At 50.2% G+C, this 20,723-nt stretch overlaps 3 protein-coding genes across 6 annotated transcripts; 2 read left to right on the top strand and 1 right to left on the bottom strand.

Moving 5' to 3' along the window:
• Nucleotides 1-15: 15 nt before the first annotated feature.
• E4F1 (E4F transcription factor 1) lies at nucleotides 16-10,544 on the bottom strand. 3 transcript variants are annotated; one of them, XM_040591363.1, is made up of 14 exons: nucleotides 10,265-10,544; nucleotides 9,674-9,825; nucleotides 9,438-9,537; nucleotides 8,826-9,031; nucleotides 8,493-8,613; nucleotides 8,057-8,209; nucleotides 7,561-7,727; nucleotides 6,789-7,013; nucleotides 6,364-6,469; nucleotides 5,652-5,869; nucleotides 5,075-5,273; nucleotides 3,690-3,850; nucleotides 2,820-2,882; nucleotides 16-2,158 (listed from the first exon to the last, which is right to left on the bottom strand). In XM_040591363.1, the coding sequence occupies exons 1-14, from the start codon at nucleotides 10,419-10,421 to the stop codon at nucleotides 1,811-1,813; spliced, it is 2,376 nt and encodes a 791-aa protein (XP_040447297.1). In that variant the 5' UTR covers nucleotides 10,422-10,544; the 3' UTR covers nucleotides 16-1,810. The 3 variants fall into 3 exon arrangements, with proteins under 3 accessions (XP_040447297.1, XP_040447295.1, XP_040447296.1); XM_040591361.1 differs by having other exon boundaries at nucleotides 6,789-7,016; nucleotides 10,265-10,538; XM_040591362.1 differs by having other exon boundaries at nucleotides 6,789-7,016; nucleotides 9,438-9,534; nucleotides 10,265-10,534.
• A 356-nt stretch (nucleotides 10,545-10,900) lies between these two features.
• Nucleotides 10,901-14,176, top strand: LOC121086766 (phosphoglycolate phosphatase). Its single transcript, XM_040590957.1, has 2 exons — nucleotides 10,901-11,577; nucleotides 11,871-14,176. The coding sequence occupies exons 1-2, from the start codon at nucleotides 10,962-10,964 to the stop codon at nucleotides 12,194-12,196; spliced, it is 942 nt and encodes a 313-aa protein (XP_040446891.1). The 5' UTR covers nucleotides 10,901-10,961; the 3' UTR covers nucleotides 12,197-14,176.
• A 1,399-nt stretch (nucleotides 14,177-15,575) lies between these two features.
• Nucleotides 15,576-20,653, top strand: BRICD5 (BRICHOS domain containing 5). Of its 2 annotated transcripts, none has more exons than XM_040590960.1 (7): nucleotides 15,576-15,673; nucleotides 15,753-15,889; nucleotides 17,189-17,313; nucleotides 17,996-18,155; nucleotides 18,422-18,529; nucleotides 19,860-20,013; nucleotides 20,500-20,653. In XM_040590960.1, exons 1-7 carry the CDS (start codon nucleotides 15,598-15,600, stop codon nucleotides 20,592-20,594), a joined length of 855 nt encoding a protein of 284 aa, XP_040446894.1. In that variant the 5' UTR covers nucleotides 15,576-15,597; the 3' UTR covers nucleotides 20,595-20,653. The 2 variants fall into 2 exon arrangements, with proteins under 2 accessions (XP_040446894.1, XP_040446893.1); XM_040590959.1 differs by having other exon boundaries at nucleotides 15,580-15,673; nucleotides 17,189-17,320; nucleotides 18,003-18,155.
• The last annotated feature ends 70 nt before the right edge of the window (nucleotides 20,654-20,723 follow it).

Raw genomic sequence — 20,723 nt, 5'->3', positions numbered from 1 at the left:
CTTTTCTCCCTGCAGGAAAATAGTAACTCACAGCTGACTGCAGTATTCTGATTAACGAAGCCTCAGCAGAGTGCCATTTAAGATACTTCGCTTGGTGAGATCTCTGAGGTTAAGCTTAGTCCTCTTGTTTGTTAGAGGGACCAGTAGTGAATTCGCTGGTATGGAGAGGCAAATTTGGTCCATCTTACTGAAGTGAATCTTTGTGTGTGCACTTGCAAGGGAAGCTAACAAAGACTGCTGTGAGCTTTGAGGAAGCTTCATCTTTTAGTGAGTATCTTTGGAAAATGATTAACCCATTATTAACAGTATGTAGAATAGGTTGCATGTATTTAGCTGAAAAAAACACCATTACTGGTACAATCTTAACCTGCAGAAACCATGTTCCACTGCACATTTGTACTAGTATGGAGGACCTTAATTGCAGAAAGGGAATGACTGCAAGTGCTACTTCACCTTATCTACAAAATCTCTTCCTTGATACCTATTTTCAGCTTGTTCAAAATACAATGCCATTTCAGCCTTTGAGTCATGAAAACGGTAGACTTCCAGACAGAATTTCAGCACCCTGAAAAGGGTATCAGAACAGATATATCGAACAATGAGAGGCTCAGCCATGTCTTAGGCACTCCTTTGTATTTTGGCCATTTTGTAGCAGGGGAAGTTAAGAGTTGCTGAGGCTGTTTCTAGGGCTGCCCACCTGTAATCGCTGAACAGGCCACTTCAAAACCAGCAGTAGCACATCTTCAGCTTCTCTAGGGGGATTCTCTAGGTGAATGCCAAAAGGCAGAGGGGTTTTTTAACACTGGAAGACAGAAGTAAACTTGGAGCTATGCAACTGGCCGCCTGAAATCCCTCTAACTAGGGATCACTTCAAAGATTCCAAAGCATAGATGTACTGGCTGCTTTTAGAGGCTTGTGCTTGTTCTGGAAAAAAAAAAAACGTGTTTGACTTACCCAACAATGAGGCTTCTTAAGCATAATGTTAAGTGGCCCCATTCCTCTCTGCTTCTAGAAATTCTTCCATTTGAATGATAATAGAGTAGAAATTGGAAAAATATAGTAAGAACTTTAAATAACTTTATTTTTAAAAATGTATTTATTTACATGCTGAATCTGTACAATATGCAATTAAAAATCCATATATGGTTTTAAAAAAAATCATATACAATATGGCTTTACACACCAACAGACTAGCTCTCAGAGTAGCCTGTCTGGCATTGCAAGGGTACAATGATGCATTCTGTCATAGACCAGTACATAAGGCTACTTGTCCAGGATATAAAATAAAAGAATACTGCAGTACCATGCCTTAGGAGGACTAAAGTAGTGAGGTTAAAGGCATGAAAGTTTCTGAGTGGTGGTGAATGCACACCAGAACTCCTTAGGTTTGGTTTTCTTTGTTTTAAATGCATATGATTAAGTAGTCTCTTATGAGACCCTATGTATTTGCTTCACTTTCAGAATCCTTTTAAACACCAGAACACTACTGTCCTGTGGTCAGAGGTAAATGCTTTGCAAAGGATCTTCCTTTATTTGAGGCAGCTGTACAAAATATTGAGACTGTCAAACATGGCGTATCAGTCACTTCCACAGTATAACCATGCAGAGGTTTTTAACTACTGTTATTTCCATTTTAAACAGAAAATATCTTGGGGCTGTACCATCCTGTTAAGACACTTAACTATAGAAGCATTCTCTCCCCTGCTCTCTGAACAATTATAACGGCAAACTTCAGACTGATCAAATTCCCCAAACTGGAGAAAACCAGTCAGTTTTACATTAACATCTGTCACTAGCTGCATGCTGTTCATTACACAATCACAGTCTGGACTTCCACCTCCCCCTCCTGGGAAGCAATCACAAACTCTCCTGCATGTTCCATTATTTCAATATCCTCCGATGCCACCATTGTCACCGTTGCTTCTTCTGTCTCGATGCTCCCCTCTGTAGTCAGCACTGTTCCTTCTCCGATGGCAGAAGCCAGTGTCATTGCGACCTGCTCCGTAAGGCTTTCAGGGGTCGCAATGGTGATGGTGTCTGCAGCATCTGTGGTTACTTCAGAGTTTTCCGCCACAGTGACATTCTGTACAATGATCTGGTGACCAGAGTTTGCTTGATTTACTATTTGTTGCACAACCTTCATAATGTGGCTGTCAACCTAATTGAAGAGAAAAGAGGCCACATCATTTCTTGGTGTATTGTACTCTGTTAGAAGTACAATTATCATCACTAGAAACAGTGCTTGATGACCAGCAGGGCAGTGCAACAAACAGCATTTAATTCTAATTTCCGCCAGCTGTTCTCTGAAGCCCGCATCACCCCAAGAACAGCAGACTCCTAGAACATGTCACTGAAGATTTTTGCGGAGTACTTCCTACAGAAAGTCAAACTACTGTTTATAGAAAAATCTTAACAAAGCACACTCTGACATTTAAACTGGCTGAATGCAATTCAGGAGCCTAAGCCAGCCTCTGACTTTGCACCAACCATTATTTCTAGCATTCAGGAATGCCTTCAGAGGATCATTTCCTCATGGCTTAAATGTTATTGTACAGTTCTACTCAGCTGGCAGCTACGCTGTCATGTACGAAGCCATGGAAGTAACAAGCCACCATCACCGAAAGGATGTGAGGTTAATGGAGCTCAGTCAAACCCAGTATGACCATTATTATGTTTTTATACAGACAGTCTGCAAAACTACGAGGTTGGTAAATTAATTATTTCAAGTTGGGTTTATTTAGCATGACTTTCAGACACAAAAACTGATTAATTCCATCTACAGCAAGTACCCAAAATAACAGTTTATGTAGCTGCTTTACCTCATGTCTTGTTCCCTCTATTATTTCAGTAGCTTCACTGGTCTCCATGTCTTCAGTAGCAGTCTTGAAAGACAAAATATGATGATTCTTTTTAGATTATTGCAAAAAAATCTTTTACTACCAAGATAACGGACACTAAGATCTCTTACAAAAGTCTTTCTGTTCCCCCCATGATGCTGTAGGTACTCTGAAGACAACTCCCTGAAATTCCCTCCAAATCCCATTATTGAGAGCTACTTAGAAGCAATGCAAAGTGCTTACAAATAACTGAAATAGAACATCTCTCAGCAGGACTCAGCTGACTGGCTGATTTTTCTGTTGGAGAAAAACTATGGCAGCACTAAAGGGACTCAATAAATGAACTGTGTTATTCTGCACGGATGAGTACACTGGCTCTTTGTCACAAAGAGGGAGAAAGAGAAATCCGCAGTTCATTGTTTGGCGGCCACAGCCAGTTAAAAACCAACAGAGGTTATTTTGGACAAAATCAGCTAAATAGAAGTGGAAGAAAAGAGTAGGTAAATGTTGAAGGAAAACTGAAGCAAGTTTGCAAGGACATAAAATCTGATATGGTCAGAAGTTTTGTCTCAGCCTTCTGATGAACTACTGTCAGTCTTCCCTGCAGTCTCATTTTCCTGCCTACATTACACGCAGGACTTCAGAAGGGTGGTGAAGTAGGCTCCAAGTGCTCTTTTCTGAACAAGATTAGTTCTGTTTATTCCTAGGGTTGTGCAGGCAGGGGTAGCATTGGCTAGATCCCGTTTTACCTTCTCCCAAAAGCCTAGATGAGGAACATGCACAACTGCCGTTTTTACTAACAAAATACCATGCTCAGTTCAGAATGAGATGGCTGTATGCCCCACTTCTTACCTCAATGATGTATTCCTGAGTGTCTGCCACCACTGAAGAAAACTCCACCAGCACAGTGTGAGGATCTTCAGAAATGACTGTTGCAGCTAAGTTGTCAGCTGACTGACTTTCCTCAGACACCATCACTTCTTCCACCTCTTTCAAAGCAAGGAGGCAGCCACCTGAATGGTATTCCAAATGCCAGAAAAACATAATTGTTCATAACCATCTCAAATATAGGACCACCTGGAAAATACTATGCAGCACAAACGAGACCCCTTTAACAAGGTGCCGCTGACAAGTGAGCAGCAGTCAGACAACAAGCTCTCATCCCATCAAAACAGGCCAAGTAATGGCCTAGAAGAGGCTATTTCATTCTAGGCTATTTCATTGCCTAGAAGAGCAAAGGAACTGAACCTCGAGCAGAGCAACTGTGTAGCTTCAAAAAGTACACAACTAAATTCAGATGCATAAAACCATAAGGGATTGCAAAAGCCATATGTGAAGAACATGCAGGAAGACTTTCAGTATATTGTAAGTCACTTATCTTTTCTGCTTATGCATTACATTTCAGTATTTACCTAGGAAACTTTTTTTTTTCCCTCTTGGGTATTGCTTGTATTGCTTCTTGCAATCTAAATACATCATCATCACTACCTGAAGAAGTTTGAAGATCTGTGCTTAGGAGCTAAAGGAGTAGCAGGTCCAGCACAACTAATCCAATGAAATGATTATCTGTGAGAACTTTACTGAAGACATTTTCCTCACAGAACATCCACACTTTGTATTTTTACAGGATTTCATAAACCCCCAAAATTAATATTAATTTAATGCAAAAAACACCCCAACAAACCAATGGTCAAGTTCAGCCACAACACTGTGTGCCACATCCTAAATTTGACAGTCCTCTCGCCTATTCCCCAACACAGAAATCAAGCACTCTCTGCCAATGCTTTGCAAAAACATTTGTTTCCTCCTTTGTGTATAGCCCTGGAACAGAACCACTCCACAGTTCAGAGTAGAGTCTTGTACAGTGTAAGGTCTGTCTTGCCCACTTAGGGACACTGCACAGACCACTTCAGCCAGAGTTTAGAGCAGAGAGCCCACAGCACTCCTGCAGTTAGATTCTTAACGCAAATTCTGTTTTGGTTATCTTTCTCTTTAGATGATCTAGATTTTATATTAGAACTGGTTCATGGCTGTTTGTTCAGCATCATTTTTGGTCAGAAAGATCACAATAGAAATACTCATTGATGTAGATGAAAGAAAATATAATGCAGCAACTGAGATGCAGATAAACAAATGGCCTCGCATGCAGGTTACATCCACTCTAAAAATCATTACCATTGAGCCAAAAAGCAGCTTGTCCAAACCCAGCCCTAGAACAAAACACACACACCCCTCACCTTTGGTTTTTAAGTGCCTGTTGAGAGTACCGTGCTCTGCAAACCCTCGCCCGCACTTGTAACACTTAAAAGGCTTTTCTCCCGTGTGATGGCGGATGTGACGGACCAGCGAGCCCTTTTCCCGAAAGCCCCGACTGCAGTACTGACAGACATAAGGCTTATCCTCTAAATGCGTACGGAAATGAACTTGCTGAGCATTCTGTACAAAGAGAGAAGCAAGAGAAAGGCAGCTGAAGGGAATGACAAACTCCAGCAAGCAGTATTTTAGCTTCCCAGGGAAAAGTCAACACCTTTGAGGACTTCTTCCCATGTAAGACACAATAAAGATTTTTTTTGGTTATTATTATGTAATTTTTTCCACACACGAAGGAAGTTTCTTCACAAATGTGGAAGTTTTATTAAGACTGTCCCTCTTTTCCCTACTAAAACAAAACCTCCTTCTGGAGCTTCAGCTCATTAAGCAGCTGGGAGCTGGCATTTTTTCTTTCAAAAGCAAAGCCTCCCAACTTCTCCCAAACCCTGGCTCTGGAAAGGAAAACCTGAAGGCAAGTCTGTTGTGAGGGAGGCAGAGGCACACCTTTGTCTTGTACCGCTTGCCACACTTCGGACAGGAATACGGCCGCTCATCAGAATGCACTCTCCGATGCCCCTTCACATGTGCAATGGTCTTGTAGAGCTTGCCACACTCTCCACAGCGGAAACGCCGTTCATTCACGTGCACTTCTTGATGCTTTTTTAGCAGGTAGCCCTTTGTGAACTCTTTGCCACACTCGTCACACTTAAAAGGCTTGTAATCTAGAGAGAGAGAGAGAGAGAGAGAGAATGCATGGTTGATACAGGAGCAAGTATCTCACACATGCTATAACTAAATTCTTATAAAAAAATTAACCCAGGGAAGGAATTAAATTACATTTTCAACTGCGTATATGAACTTTGTCTCGTTCAAAAGTGAATTCTGCTCAAACGTTGCTCTTACATTGGTGCCTTTCAAGCAGCAGTTCCAGCCTGCTCAGCCTGTTCTGCCTTGCTAACCTTTTTATTGGCCTCTTCACAAAATTCTGCTTTCAAGTATGCAGTGTAAGCCCCAAAACATGGAAACATTTTTTTCTTTCACCCTCTATTCTAGAGCTCAAACTCAACCTTTTCATATTAGTATGTAAGCAATTGATTTTGCATGGCTAACGGCCACGTAAAGGCAAGGAATTTGAAACAAAGCAAGCTGCGCTATGCTTAAGGTCATAGTAAAACACAGCGCATTTTAGACAACAGCATAAGCAGCAGAACTTTACCTAAATGACCTTTGATGTGTGTTTCAAGGGCAGTAGCTTCACTGAAGGCTTCATTACAGTGAGGGCAAACATAACTTTTGTACCCATTTGTTCTTTCTGCATCTGTCTATTGGAAAGAAAATGATACAACATAAGTGCTTTTTGTACTGGCACGTACAATAAGTATTGCTAACCAAATTCCCAATTAAAATACTCCAGCTTTGACAAGAAAGATATTTATATTGTTAACAGGAGGGAGAGCGAGCATGTGCGTGTACTAACACACTTAAAGCATACGTGGAAAAATGTAACAATAAAAATGGACGCAAGGCACAGGGAGAGCTGATGGATAACATGCAGGGTGGTGAGCCTAACAGTGCCGTCCGCAACCAAGTGCAGGCAAGGAAGATTAATTTTTTTAATCTCTTTATGGAATGCAAACTTACAGACTCTGCTTGTTCTACTTCAACACATTGTTCCCCACATGGCTCCTCTTCTGCCTCCACCACTTCGTTTTCTAGTTCTTCTGTAGCAGCTACAGCGGGCTCATCTGGCTTTTGCATTTCCTCCATAGCGACTCTCTCTATCACAATACCCGAATTCCTCATGGCCTGCCTCAGCAGATTCTCACTGTTCACTTCCCCCTCACACGGCAGCTCCTCAGGATGCGACTGCTGAAGGGATAGAGTCCAGTAATTGGTACAGCAAATACACAACCCTTTTTTTTTTTTTTTTAAACAGCATGTTGCTACAAAGCCATTCTTCCTAGGGTGTCTAATGTTGTGATACAGGGTTGAAAGATCAACAAGAGAATGACCTTGGATGGGGGAGGAAGATGAGGTGAATCTGTATTCTGAAAGCATACAGTCCAGGGGATGATAAGCCTTTGTTCCTACCGCAGAGTCTTGCGGCAGGGAACAGTCAACAAAAACACCCTCTCACCTTCTCTATCATCCAGTACGGGGTGACAAACCCTACGCATCCCCCTGTATGCTAAACACGTGCTGCTAAGATACACAGCAACAGCAGATGGCCAGACAAGGTCAGAGCGGAGTGCCTTCCATGTTCTCAGATGAAAGAGAAGCAAATTAACCATTTACTTCCACCACACAGATTTATTCTCAGCACCTAAGAAAATTTTGTTCATGAGGTAAAATACTTCAGAATACTTCTTCACAGAAAACATGCGAAGGGTTATTTAAGAGGAACAACACTCACATCTTGGTCCAGGGATTTCGCATCTACAACAGGAAGTTCCTGCATTTGGACGTGCACTTCGTGAAGAACGTTGCCTTTTGCATCCGTCACGAGATGAATGACGGGTGAGGTCTCGATGGATTCACTTGCTATTGATGAAACAGTGTCTGCGTTTGAACTGCAGGATCCTTCAAGAAAAGCAGCACAATGAATCACTCTGTGTACTGCCACCCCTCATCAGTTTGCTGTGCCCTACAAAAAAACGCATCTTGGAATATGAGGTGCGCGTTAAAGCTGGCTTTGTACCAGAGTAACAAATGTTCTTCACACTCAATGCCTGGCTACATGTGCTTCAGGTTAATAATTTAGCTCTATAAACCACTTTTTTCCTGTATGAAAGATATAAACTGAATACCACAGAAAATTTTTTTATAGCTGAGAAAAAATTTACAGCTCAAAACCAAGCATGCTCCCAGCACTTATCAGATGCACGGCAGGCACTAACAGCATCACTGACCTGTTGGCAAATCATCTTTATTGACTACTATTTCTTTGTTCATGTTGAAGCGAATTTTTTCAGTGCAGGGTGTCAGAGATTTCAGGTGCCGAGTCAAAGCTCCTGATTCCCGGAAGCTTTTCCCACATTTCTTGCATTTGTAAGGTCTTTCATCTAGAAATTACAAGAATCAAAACCCAACAGTATTAAACGGACCACTGCCAGTATTAGCTTTATGCGACAGACTGCTAGGAAAATGCTTCCACCTTTCTACAGTGAGCAAACTGTGCTTATCCCCAAACCGCACACTGCCTCCCAGCACCCAAACATCGGGGAGCTCAACAGTCTCAGCGCAGCAGATGGAAAACAACAACAAATTCCACTGGAAGAGAAATGGATAACCACACAAGAGCGCACTCCAGCAATGAGGAGCTCTTATTTTGGAGAACAGTCTTACCAGTGTGACGCCGATGGTGTCGAATCAGAGACCCTTTTGTCCTGAAGGAAGTCCCACAAAGTTTACATTCATAGTCCTTTCTGCTGCTGTGAGTAATCATGTGAGCTTTGAGGATGCTGGCCTATGGAAAGAATTTCATTTTAAAAGATGTTCCAGCAGTTAAGGGTTTTACATTTTAACCGTAAAGAACAGTGCTCCTTCCGAAAGCAGAACTTCCCATTTGAAAGTGCAGCATGCAGTAGGAAAACACATTGTTATCAAGTCTTGAGATATCTTAGTTAACAGCTAGCCCAAAAAACTCACTAGCCCGAACACTGTACAAGCAATACTTACTGTTTTAAATGTCTTCTGACATAACTCGCATACATATCGCCCTTCTTTGTTGACCAGCAGCTTAACCTTTATCAGTTCTGTGGAAATATCCTGCTCCTGGTCGTCAGGGTTGCCTTGCTCTTCAGTGACTTCCCCATCTATGTGACCATTTGGGTTTTCGAAAACGTGGTCTCCTGCAACAATGACTTCTTTGATGTGCCCACTACCTGGGAAAAGGATAGGAAAACAGTTATGTTCTTTACAGAAGAGAGCTTTGCACAGCTAGATCAATTTACTGTTTCAGCATTTCATGCAGCAGGAAGGAAAGCCAGGTACTTTAAAGCTGGAACACGGGTCTTTGCAAAGTTCTCATTGTTGGAGCATCATTATTAGAATGAATTCTTCTGGAAAAGTTTTAAATCTCATTTGTATTAATGCGGAGAGTGGCAAAGCTGGCTGAGGGATGCCTCTCTCACATCTCTGAGGAAACGCTCAGTCCCAAGTCCCAGTGCTCTGTCACACGGAGGTGCCACATACTCAGCTGCAGCACAAAACTGAACAGAAGAGGCCACTGGACCAGCAAGTGAGTTCCTAACCCAGCAGGGGTATAAAGGCAAGCATCTCAAAGCTCACCTACTATAGCAGATGCGTTGCTGATTTCCTCTGCTATTGAAGATGCTTCGACGACTATATGAGCAACAGTTATCGACTCCTCAACAGAAGGAACGACCTGCTGCAACAGACAACATTTTAGCAGAAAAGTTTTATTACCTTTAAAAACATTGCGTTCTGTTCTCTCCCCTCCAACCCAACAGACCGTTGCATCCTAATTATTTTCAGCCACGGCTTGAGGAGAAGCCTGCTGTCACCTTTTGTACTTCTTGGTTGAGGAGACCTGCTGATGCAGCAGCAAGAGCTTCGGGAGCTCGCTGGCAGACCTTTTGTAATTTGTGTTGCACAAATTCTTCCAAGGAGGTGAACTCCGACTGGCAGCGACCGCACTTATGCACATCATCTTCATCTACGATTTAAAATTCAGTCATCGGTTTAAGAAAATTGGACACCTGTTAATCAACGAGTAGTGTTTACACGGAAAACTTCGGCTGTGCATGTCCCGGTGAGCTCCCTCGCCCGGCGGGACGGGTCTGGGGTGGGGAACGGGCCCCGGGGGACCGAAGGGGGCTCCGCGCCGGCAGCGAGGCGCTTTCTGGCGGGGGGGGAGCGGAGCCATCGCCCCGGAGCTCCGCTCCCGCAGCCCGGAGGGCCGGGGCGCAGAGAAGGACGGAGACCCGGTGCCAGCAGCCCCCCCGACCCCGCCAGGACCCCCGTCGCCCCGCGCCGAGCGCCGCCGGGGCCGGTTCCGCCGGGCCGGGCCCCCTTGGGCGCCTCCGCGGGCCTCGCCGCCCTCCAGGCCCCGCTTTCCCCTCGGCTCCGGCCGGGGCCCGCCCCGCGCCTGGTACCTTCCTCACTGAAGGGCGCCGGGAGGCTGAGGAAGGCGGCAGGGCCGGCGGGCGGCGCGGTGGGGCCGGAGCCCACGGCCGCTGCCCCCTCCCGCTCCTCAGCCGCGGCTGCCGTAAGCCCCGCCGGCCCCACGCTCGTTGCCATCGCGGCCTCCATGTCGCAACGAGCCGCACCGCCAAGATGGCGGCTTTACGGCCGTGTCGTCATAACAACGGGCCGCGTGCCGCGGGACGGGCCGCCGCGGGGGCTCGGCGGGGAACGCGGCCGCCGCGCGGAGGGTTCCGGAGCCAATCGCGGCCCGGGCACCGTTGGGCACCGTTGGGCGCCGTTGGTGCCGGGGCCCCGCGGGGCCCCCCCGTGACCTCTGACCCCCGCTCCCGGACGGACCGGAGCCTAACGAGTTACCTAACGATCCCCCGGGGCGGCGCGGGTGGCCCAATAGGTCGCGGAGCGCCTGGGGTGACCGCGCGCTGCTGGCCAATGGCAACCCGCGGGGGGCGGGCCGGTGGGGCGGGTGGCCAATGAGAGCGGGGAGAGCCCCGTCGTGCGGAGGGGCGGGAGAGGACGCCGGGCGCCGGCCCTCGGCGGGGGGGTCGGGACAGCCTCCGCCGGCCAATGGGGACGCGGCCCGGGCGCGGCACGGCCAATAGGGGCGGCGGGAGGGCGGGCACTCGGCTGAGGCGCGGCGGGGTGGCCATGGCGGGCGGCGGGCCGCGGCGGTGCCGGCGGCTGGAGGCCGACGCGGCTCGGGCCGTGCTGGGCGCCGCCGACACGCTGCTCTTCGACTGCGACGGCGTGCTGTGGCGGGGCGAGGCGGCCGTGGGTGGCGCGGCGGCGGCGCTGGGCCGGCTGGCGGCGGCGGGGAAGCGGCTCTGCTACGTGACCAACAACAGCAGCCGGACGCGCGCGGCCTACACGGAGAAGCTGCGGCGGCTGGGCTTCCCGCCCGCCGAGCCGCGCCACGTCTTCGGCTCGGCCTACTGCGCCGCCCGCTACCTGCGCCAGGCCCTGCCGCTCGGCGCCGCCGCCTACGTGTTGGGCAGCCCCGCGCTGGCCGCCGAGCTGGAGGCCGTCGGCGTCCCGCACCTGGGGCCCGGCCCCGCCGCCCTGCCCGGCCCCGCGCCCGCCGACTGGGCCCAGGCGCCCCTGGACCCTGCCGTGCGTGCCGTCCTCGTTGGGTTCGACGAGCATTTCAGCTACGCCAAGCTGTGCCAGGCCCTGCGCTACCTCCTGCGCGGCGGACCCGACTGCCTGCTCGTCGGTACCAACCGCGACCACCGCCTCCCGCTCGAGGGCGGCACTGCCATCCCCGGTGCGTGGGGCCCGGGGCCTGGGCTTCCCCTTCTCATCCCCCGAAAGAGGGAAAATCCTTGTTGAGCCTTTCCTGGGGAATAGTGGTTCCTTTCTGATCTTGATGTGGGACTGTCGCAGCCTCCTGGCAGGTTTCACGCACCGTGTCTCTCGGGACTAACCCATTCCTCCGCCTTTCCTGTCTGTGAAGCTGAGGCATTGCGCTCCTAAAGCATGATGCGGTTTTGCACCGGCTCCTGCAGATGCCAAGAGTCTTCTGCAGTCCCTAATCAGTGTCTGCTGTTCTCTTCCTAGGGACTGGGTGCCTGGTAAAAGCAGTGGAGACTGCAGCCCAGCGCGAGGCATTCATCGTGGGAAAGCCCAACCGGTACATGTTTGATTGCGTGGCAAGCGAGTTTGACATCGATCCCACTCGTACCATCATGGTGGGAGATCGGCTGGACACAGACATCCTGATGGGCAATAGCTGTGGGCTCACCACCCTGCTGACGCTAACCGGGGTCACCACGCTGGATGAAGTGAAGGGTCACCAGGAGAGCGACTGTCCTGCCCGGCAGAGCCTGGTTCCCGATTACTATGTCGATAGCATAGCTGACCTTCTCCCGGCGCTGGGGGATTAGTATAGCAAAATGCTTGCAGCCTCTGCAGCGGTACTGCAATTAGGGCCCCTGTTAATCACCTTGTGACAGTAACGTACTCACTAGAATACCACCCAGCATTAGCAACCCTTAGCTTTTTAACCTTTCTGTCCTCTGGATATGATTTTGTTTACATCTCGGTCTTTAAATGCACTTTGAAACAAAGAGGGCATTATAGTGTCACCCAAGTCTTGGGGGCTTGGGGCTTTATTTTAAATTCCAAGCAACACATCTATCCAAATGTGTGTGATACTTGATGTCACATTGTCCTCTAGACTGAGTTGAAGAAACTAGAGCTGGTGGATCTGAGGAAAAAAGCCTAACATCTTGCGGTGTGTCCTCACCTGGACTCAGGCTGTGGCTCAGTCTGGTTTATTCAGGGAAATGACTCTTGGAGTGTGTAGTACCTTAGCAGCTGTGTTTGTAAACGCTTGCGGTGGCTGGCAGAACTAGTGTTTGGCCTTAGGTTGATCTGTTTTTTTGTTTCTTCCTGGATGGGGTCCTATTTTAGCAGTACAGCCCACTGCAAGCGTCAGGTCACAGAAACTGAAATCTGTCTCCTTTGTTCGACCATTGCAAATTGCACTTGTGATGCAGATTAGGAGGATTCCACTCACAAAATACAAACGGTGTCTTCTGTATTTGTCCAGGTGTTGGATGTATGTATAAAGTACATGTACATACAGGAACTACCCTGAATCCTAAATATATATTGAGAATATATTTAAATTATAAATTTAAGTATAGTATATGATAATATATCTTGTTTTCCAGAAGGGAGGATAAGAGGAATGTATTTCACTGATCACAGTAGATTTAATTCTCCTAAGCTTTTGCATTTGGTAAAGCAGAAAGTCTTAACCATATAGGACTGTCCTTCACTACTGCTGCTTCCCAGAAATAACGGGACTGATTAGTACCAAACTAGTTCTTGTACTTCCCTCAGCCTCAAAACAGCCGCTTGCCCTGGCTTTAGCTGCAGAATCTGAATTCATGCTCAGTCCACAGGGGATGGATGCAATACGCGATACAGCTTTCCACCAAAACAATCCTGTGAGAGTACTGGCTGTGTGTGACAGCGGCACGTGCTTCCTTTATCTGAGGTTAATATCTTCCGTGTGTGTCTGGCGTGGGGGCCCGGCACCAGCTGCTTGTCTGAAGAAGAGTGTTTGCTTGCTCAGGTGATGATTTTGTTCTGAACTTTAGGTGGGCTCGGGTGGTGCACAGCTCAGGCTGCGGGGTATGTTTTTATGCTGGCTGAATTGAAGGCCACAGTTGAAAGCTTTTTGCATTACAGAATTAAGTGAAAAATTATATATGCAAATAACATGCTTTTATTCCATAGTTTCCGCTATCAGCAGTTCAACATTGGCCTTCCCTCATCTCCCACTGTTCAGCGGAACAGCTCTAGCAGTGCGTTGATGCCATTTCCTTCCACTCAGACACTCGAAACACCTTGTTTGTACAGCAATAACCGTGCATATTGTCTTTCAGTGTTACCAGAATATTAGCTGACCTTTGTTCCCTTGTAACTCGGGAGTTGTGTAAGGAAGCACGGATAATCTCTTCCCTTTTGCTTTCTCCAGCCGGAAGGCTGTGACTGTGTGAACTTACGAGAGGTAGAACTTTCACATTATCTGGGTAACGTGGAAATGGACATTTATGGATTTACTGCAGGGAGGGTCTGACTTAACGATGTTCTTTGATTCAGTTCCTGTATCTGGTGCTTATAATTTCAGAATACGTCAAGTGAAGTAGTGAACGCCAGGAGAGGCGTTGAGCCTCGTTCAGGCAGCGAGCTGTCCCTGCCGGGTACTGCTCGCTGTACGAGGGAACCATTACCTCTGTTCACGTACGCTGAAATGTACTGGTGAAGGTGTCAATCATGCTTCAAAACTCTGTAACGACTTCCAAGCGGTTTTTAAGCCTCTACTTGAATTCACATTAAACTTACAAACCTGCTTTCCCCTGGCGTTGTCTTATTTTGTAGTTTCTTTTCTGCGAACTTTGGTGCAGCTGTATTGTGTGGAAATTCCGGGAGTTAGGGATGCAGTTTGTGTTTATCATCTTCACTCCTCACGTGCAGTATCAGGGAAGGAAATCCAAGCTCTGGAGTATGTTTCTCTGATTCACATCCCAGAGTTGTGCAGGGCTCTTGGCGTGGGCTGGGATTTGCTTTTTTGAGTACAGCACAGAGCAGAACGCAGTAATCCTGTCACCATGTTTTATAGAGGGTTTTGCTTCCTTCCTGTGCCTCAGATTAGGCAGGGCATAAATTCCTTAAGTGTTGGCTGGCTTGCTGTTAAAATCTGTGGGGAGGGCACCCTGCTTGCGAGGTGCAGCTTGTTTTTCAGACTTCTTGCGCTAAGCTCCGCTGCAGCAGGAGCCAGCTAAGCAGGCTGTGGGGAGCGCTGCCTGATCTCCCTATGCCTGAGCCAGCAGGAGCAGAGCCGGTGGTTTGACTGTTCCAGCACCGTTCCCGTTTTCATCAGAGCTGCAGCGGTGCGGGGTGCTGCAGTCTGGCATTCTCGGGTTTGCTGGTTTAGAGGAGCGATTGTGGTGGCGGTTTGACTCTCGCTGGCCATGTTGTTGCGGGGTGTTTGTCCAGGGTTGGAGTGCGTGTCCCACAGAAGCAGCGTGCTACAACAAAGCAGTGACCTGCTGGAACGGCTCTTTTAACTTACAGGAGGGAAGAGGGTGAGCGGGGAGAGGCATCACTAGTGCTTTGACGATGAGAAACTCCAGGACAAGCTGCCCCCTCGGCTGAGTTGGATCAGTACTGGGCCACGCTTGATAGGAAAATGTCCAAAAGCTGTATTTTCCTGTGATGGAGACTATGTGAGGAATTCCATTGAGGTTTTCCTTGTCTCTATTCCGTTGGTTACATCTGGCTGGCAGGGTGTGGAACCACAAAGGTCTTCCAGGGTCTCTGGGACTGCTCAGGAAAACCACGGTCTGGTGAGCTGGGAACACTGTTCCCCGCGGGGTGTTTCATCGCGGGACAGGAGTGTGAGCACGAGCGCAGCTCGGGTTGTTGGCAGTGGCTTTGTGGCAGATCCTTCCCTGGGCTGTGGCCGAAGCAAGGTCTGCAGGTGGGACGCAGGGTATCTGTGCAGCCAAGGCCGGTGGGGCAGCAGGACAGTTGGCTTCGGCCCACGGAACTCCGGCAGCACAAAGTTCATGTTGAAACCTAGAAATAACCGATGACAAGGGCAGGCTGCCACCTTTCTCTATTCATTTTATCTCTTAATGAGGCTTACCCCATCCCGCTATTAGGGGCTGCCAGCGGGGAGGGCTGACACAAAGCCCCCAATTGTTGTCCCCCCACCCCCTCCAGCCGGCTTGCAAGGTGAGCAGGAAGAGTGGTTTTATGCGCTGACAGCATGGCTCGGCAGCCCTGGGCTTCGCCCCCCTTCCCCTCTCCCCAGGTGGCAGCTCTAAGGTTTCAGCCTCCCCGAGGTCCGAGTTGAGGAGCTGCTGGCTGGGAAGCCCTTTGGCTGTGTGGACACATATTTACATTTTGTGGATGCACGCTTAGGTTTCCCCGGCACGCCTGGCGTCCAGGATCATGCCCAGTCCCAGTCCGTGTGGTGTCAGCAGGCAGAGCTGCAGGCACGAGGTGCACTGAAGCGGAGGATGGAGGGTCAGAACGGCACCGGCACTGCTGCCCCTGCAGTGAGTACCTCTGGTCCCCCAGCTGCCACAGGCAGGGACCCCCGCTCTATGCTTGCTTGATTCCTCTTTTGAAGGGGCTGAGCTCCTGCCATTCCCGTGGATCCCGGTAAGATTTTGTTCATCCCCAACCTCAGGACCCCCCAGTTCAGCTTCTTGTAAAGCAGCTGACTCTGTCACCCGGATTGTTGTGGAAGTGCCCGGACTTCCACGGCTTAAACTGATGGTGTAACAAGGCAGGGCAGGGCGCTCTGGTTAGCGGTGCTAAGGAAGCCGGGTGCGCACGCTGCCGAGCCGCTCGGGATGCGAGCACCTGTGTGAGCGAGGGACACCAGTCGCTGGGTTTCTTTATTTGCCCATTTCCCACCCGAGGGAATTTTGTTAGCTATTGAGAACCTGCCTGTTGCTGTAGGGCTTGGGCTCTGCTGGGTTTGCATTGGTAAGATTTCAGCTATGCACAGTTTTAACATTAAGATTCACTGCTTTTCGGGTGGGATATATCTGGAAGTTACATATTACTGAAAAAAGATGAGGAACTGATCTGGAGCTTGAAGAGCCTCTTTTTGTGTGGCTGTAGCAAGCCTAGCCAATGGGCATTTATCGAATTTCTCTATGTGCTTCAGAGGACTGAGGAACAGATATATTAAGTGTGGGCTCCACAGTTGAGATGATTGAAAGCACATTCTTTCTGCTTTGTAAAAATAATGTTATGTGCCATTAAGTTCAATTGAATTGTTTCAATATAAGATTAAAGTCAATTTTAATAGAGCCACTGGAAGTGCCACATGACTGCCAAACTCTTCTGCTTCAAGTAACAGCTCGATCTGCACAGAAAACGACTTGGCAAGAAAATAAAATGCAACCAAATATACAGAGAGGCAAGGAAGCAGGGTCACTCCACATGGGGTCTGCTTCAAACGCTGATGGTTCTCCTGGGGATTTTGCTATAAACCAAAATAATTACATTTGCTACTAAAGCGTAGCAGCAGCCCCTGCCTGTGGAAAGCTTCCTGCTCCGGTCCTTCCTCGGCAGGTTTGCAGCATTCACCTGCTGCCCTGGCTGCAGGAGGAAAATGCTGGGCTGTGGGAATGCTGGCTACCAGGATGTCGGATCTGAAACTGGGGGGTGCAAGTGATGTTATTCCAGGGCTGCTGCAGTGTTTTGGCAGTTCTGCGCTCAAACCCCAGCAGTTTGCACAATGATTTGCATCGTGAGGGGGAAATGCATTTTATGGTGACAAAGAAGCAGCAGGAAGGTTAATTTTAACTCCTGTTCTTTCCTTCTTTTGCCTTGGCTCCCAGGACACGAGGGTTGCCACACACTTCACAGCTCCATCCAGGACGTTCTGGATCATCCTGTCCATTGCCTTGTTTTTTGCGGTTGTTGGCATCAGCATCGCGGGGGTTCTCAGCTTCTCCCCCAGCTCTGCCCAGGTAAGGGATCCCGATCCAGGCAGGCAGCTGCCTCCTGCCTGCAGCCCTGGTCTGTGTGGGAAGCACTTGCCCGGAGGGACGAACCAGCTGAGGTCAGGGCTGGGTTTGGCCAGTTCCCGTCTCTGGAAGCTGCAGAAGGGCGGGAAGGCGCTGGCAGTGCTACAGGCAGCAAGTGAGCATCACCCCTGCAACACACCTGCCAGAAACCCTGGCTTAAATCAGAAGAACTTCAGCGCACCGGTTGTAAATGCAGACGCAGGCGGGTGTTTTGCTAAGCAGGTGCGTGACAACGAGTGGCTGTGTCCTCTGAGGCGAGGGTGCGGGCACATCTGCTGCCAGCGAGCTGTGCCAGCTGGGGAGGATCCCCGCCTCCCCCAACGCGTGGCTGTGGCAGAGGCTGGCGAGCCCCCTGGCCCTCTCCTCCAGCACCCTGCTGCCAGGCGGGGTGGGTGCCTTCAGCGCGGGGGGCACCGGCACCTCTCCCGCAGCCCTGTGTGATGGAGAGCAGTCTGCTTCCCAGATCTGCTCCCCTCCCTTGGGTCACAGCTGCTCTCTGTTGCTAAATAATTCAGACAAGCAACATGGACCGGCAAAGGGTCCAGCTGGGGATGTCAGCGGGGGAGATGCTGTGCTGAGCACTGAACAGCCAAGGGTGGGTGCTGCCCTCCCTCTCTGTGCCCAGGCTGGCTTGCAGCTCATCCAGCTAACGCTCCAGGGCCAGCACGACCCGCTGAGAAACCAGACAGCCTTGGTGGACCAGTCCAGGAGCACCGTGACCTACTACATAACCTCGCAGAGTAACCACACCGCCGTGGTGCTGTATGACAGCAGGAACGTAAGTGTGTCAGGTTAATTACCTGCCTCATTAGTGTGGAAGTGAATAGAGGAGCCCAGACTGCTGAGTGAAAAGTTGCTGGGGTGGGAGCCAGGAGGTGTAGACCAGGAAAAACATCAACCAGCTGCTGTTTGGTGCCTTTCTCGGTGCCTTTAGTTGGGAAAGATAACGCAGGGCAAAAGGAGGAATGCCCATCTCTGGGGCTCTTAAGACAGCTGCGGGTGCGTGCCGCTGCCTGCTGTAAGGGGGCACAATCTGTCTCGCAGGGTTACGTGTGCTACAAGCCCGTGGAGCAGCGTGCGTGCTACCTGAGGAGGATGGACGCCTGGGACCTCCAGACCCTACAGACATCTTCCAACTTGTCTGAGCAGAGAGTGAGCAGCTGCTGCAGCCATTCCCCGGGGCTGAGCGGAGTGGGGTGATGAATTGGGCTTTGCACGGAGTCCTGGCTCGCTGAAGGCCCTTTGCTGCATGGATTTGTGTTTGCAGTGGTGACACCAGCATCCCAAGCATGGCTAAATGAGGGCAGGACCCTCCCAGCCGGGGGTAGCAGCAGCAGCCCCCTGCTCTGTGCAGTTCTCTGCTGGGGGGCTGCCTTGGTGTTTCGAACAGGAGCAAAGCTCTGCCTGGCAGTGCTGGGGTGCTGGGCTCACTATGTGAGCTCGGAGCAACAGCTCCTGGGTTTATTGATATCCTATCTTCTGGGAGAAACAGCAGAGCTGCGTGTCGGGGAAGGGGGATATGTCCCACCGAGGTGAATAGCAGAGCTCTCACAGGACCCGCTCCCACTGGATTCTGTTACCTGCTCAAAAATCTGGGGAACAAAAAACAAAGGGGGTTTGTTAGCAATGGACAGAGAAGAAAGTTGGAGTAAATCACGTATATGGACCCTCTGAAGAAAATGTTAATGGATGCATGGGCAGGGGGCAGATTCTGTTTCAAGAACACAGAAGGCCCCATTTTTTTGTGCCCCTGCCACCTGCTCTCCGTTTCCACAGGGGCTCCCGGGGGCTCCCAGTGCCTCGCCTGCCGCCCCCACCCAGCCGGGAAGTGACGGGCAGGGCTTAACCCGGAGGAGTGTAGGCATGCAGCCCCCGTGAGAGCAGGCTGCCGAGGGGGGTGCGAGGAGAAGGAAGCACCTGCCCAGCTCTGAGGCTCCTGAAGGGAACTGAAATTGCTGGTGGTGCTGGGGCTGCCAGCAGCCCGCGTGGTCAGCCAGGACCTGGCGCTGAGGAGCCTCGGCTCAGCTTTGCCCTGTCCCAGCCCCCACGGGGCTCACAGCCACCAATTCACATCACACCTGGTGCTGGGGGCTCTCGTGCATGGCGAGGGGACAGGGGTGGCAAGGGGACAGGGCTGCCATGGGTCAGCGCAGCGCTGGGTGGGCAGACGGACTGGTGAGCTATGCCGGTTGTGGCACCTGGCACAGCGTGGTGATGTAGCTCCAGGCTTGGGGACAAAGCAGCGCAGCCAGGGGCCTGGGAGGAGCTGGGACCCTGGCTTCCCAGGCTGCGGGGCCAGCGAGGGGCTGCCCAGTGTCCCCACAGCCTGGTGGGCCGGCAGCCGTCAGGAGAAACCTGCCCTCGCTGCCGGGTGGGATGGCTCCTTGGGTGCCTCGACAGTGAGAGCAGCTCTGCGGGGCCGGAGGGCAGCGCCGGGAGGGAAAAAGTGCCTCGGGAGGAGAAACAGGGACGTTTCTTTCAGGCTGATTGGCTGCTACATCAGAATAACCAGACCAAGTACTACCGGGAGTTCCTGGGCGTTCTGGCGGGGGAACAGGTGGACCCCAACAGCCTGGGGGAGGCTGTCCAGACCCTGTGTGAGCAGACATCCATCTTCTGGGTCCGGAGAGGGCAGGGTAAGTTGGACACTTCCCTTTGCCGAAGAGGGAAGCACGGTTGTTTCTACTACCTCTAAGAGAGCAGGCTCTGCTGCCCAAAAGCTCGTGCGCGCCCCAGGACGGGCTGCCAAGGCCCAGGACAGGGACAGGTGACCTCTAGTTCAGAATCAAACCATTGTTCAGCCATCACCGAGTTGCTGGCTCATACCCCAGCCTGCAGCGCTGGCTGGGAAAGGCTGAGCCCCCTTCCCCCGGCAGCGCAGCCTGCTCCTGCAGCACAGCTGCAACACAGAGCAGCCCCCTGCAACGCTGTTGCCTTAATACCCGTCAGCCTCCTCTTCATCAGAAGCAGCCCACTAAGCTCTCATTCTGTTCCGTCTTACTCCAGCTTTAATGAGAAAGGTCATTCCCTGAGGCTTTCCACTTGTTTGGCTCCCCAGGGACTCGTATCTGCAGGACTACAAACGCGTTCCTCTCATCTTGCTGTCCTTGCTCATTTGGCAGGTCCAGGGAAGCAGCGGCTGATCTATCTGTGCATTGACATCTGCTTCCCAAGCAACATTTGTGTGTCTATCTGCTTCTATTACCTCCCCGAGTAAGACCTGCAGCCACGGATGCCCTCTCACTGCTCTACATACTTGAACTGGATTCCTGAAAAGCCTCCGATTTCAACCAGGAAGGTAACACCCACAGCATCCCCCAAAAGCTTCCTGCTGATTTCACGCTGC

Source organism: Falco naumanni, chromosome 4 (genome assembly GCF_017639655.2).
Source record: "Falco naumanni isolate bFalNau1 chromosome 4, bFalNau1.pat, whole genome shotgun sequence".
Classification (NCBI taxonomy): domain Eukaryota; kingdom Metazoa; phylum Chordata; class Aves; order Falconiformes; family Falconidae; genus Falco; species Falco naumanni.
Note: the sequence above shows the minus strand (reverse complement) of the source record. Positions and strands in the feature narration are given on the sequence as shown.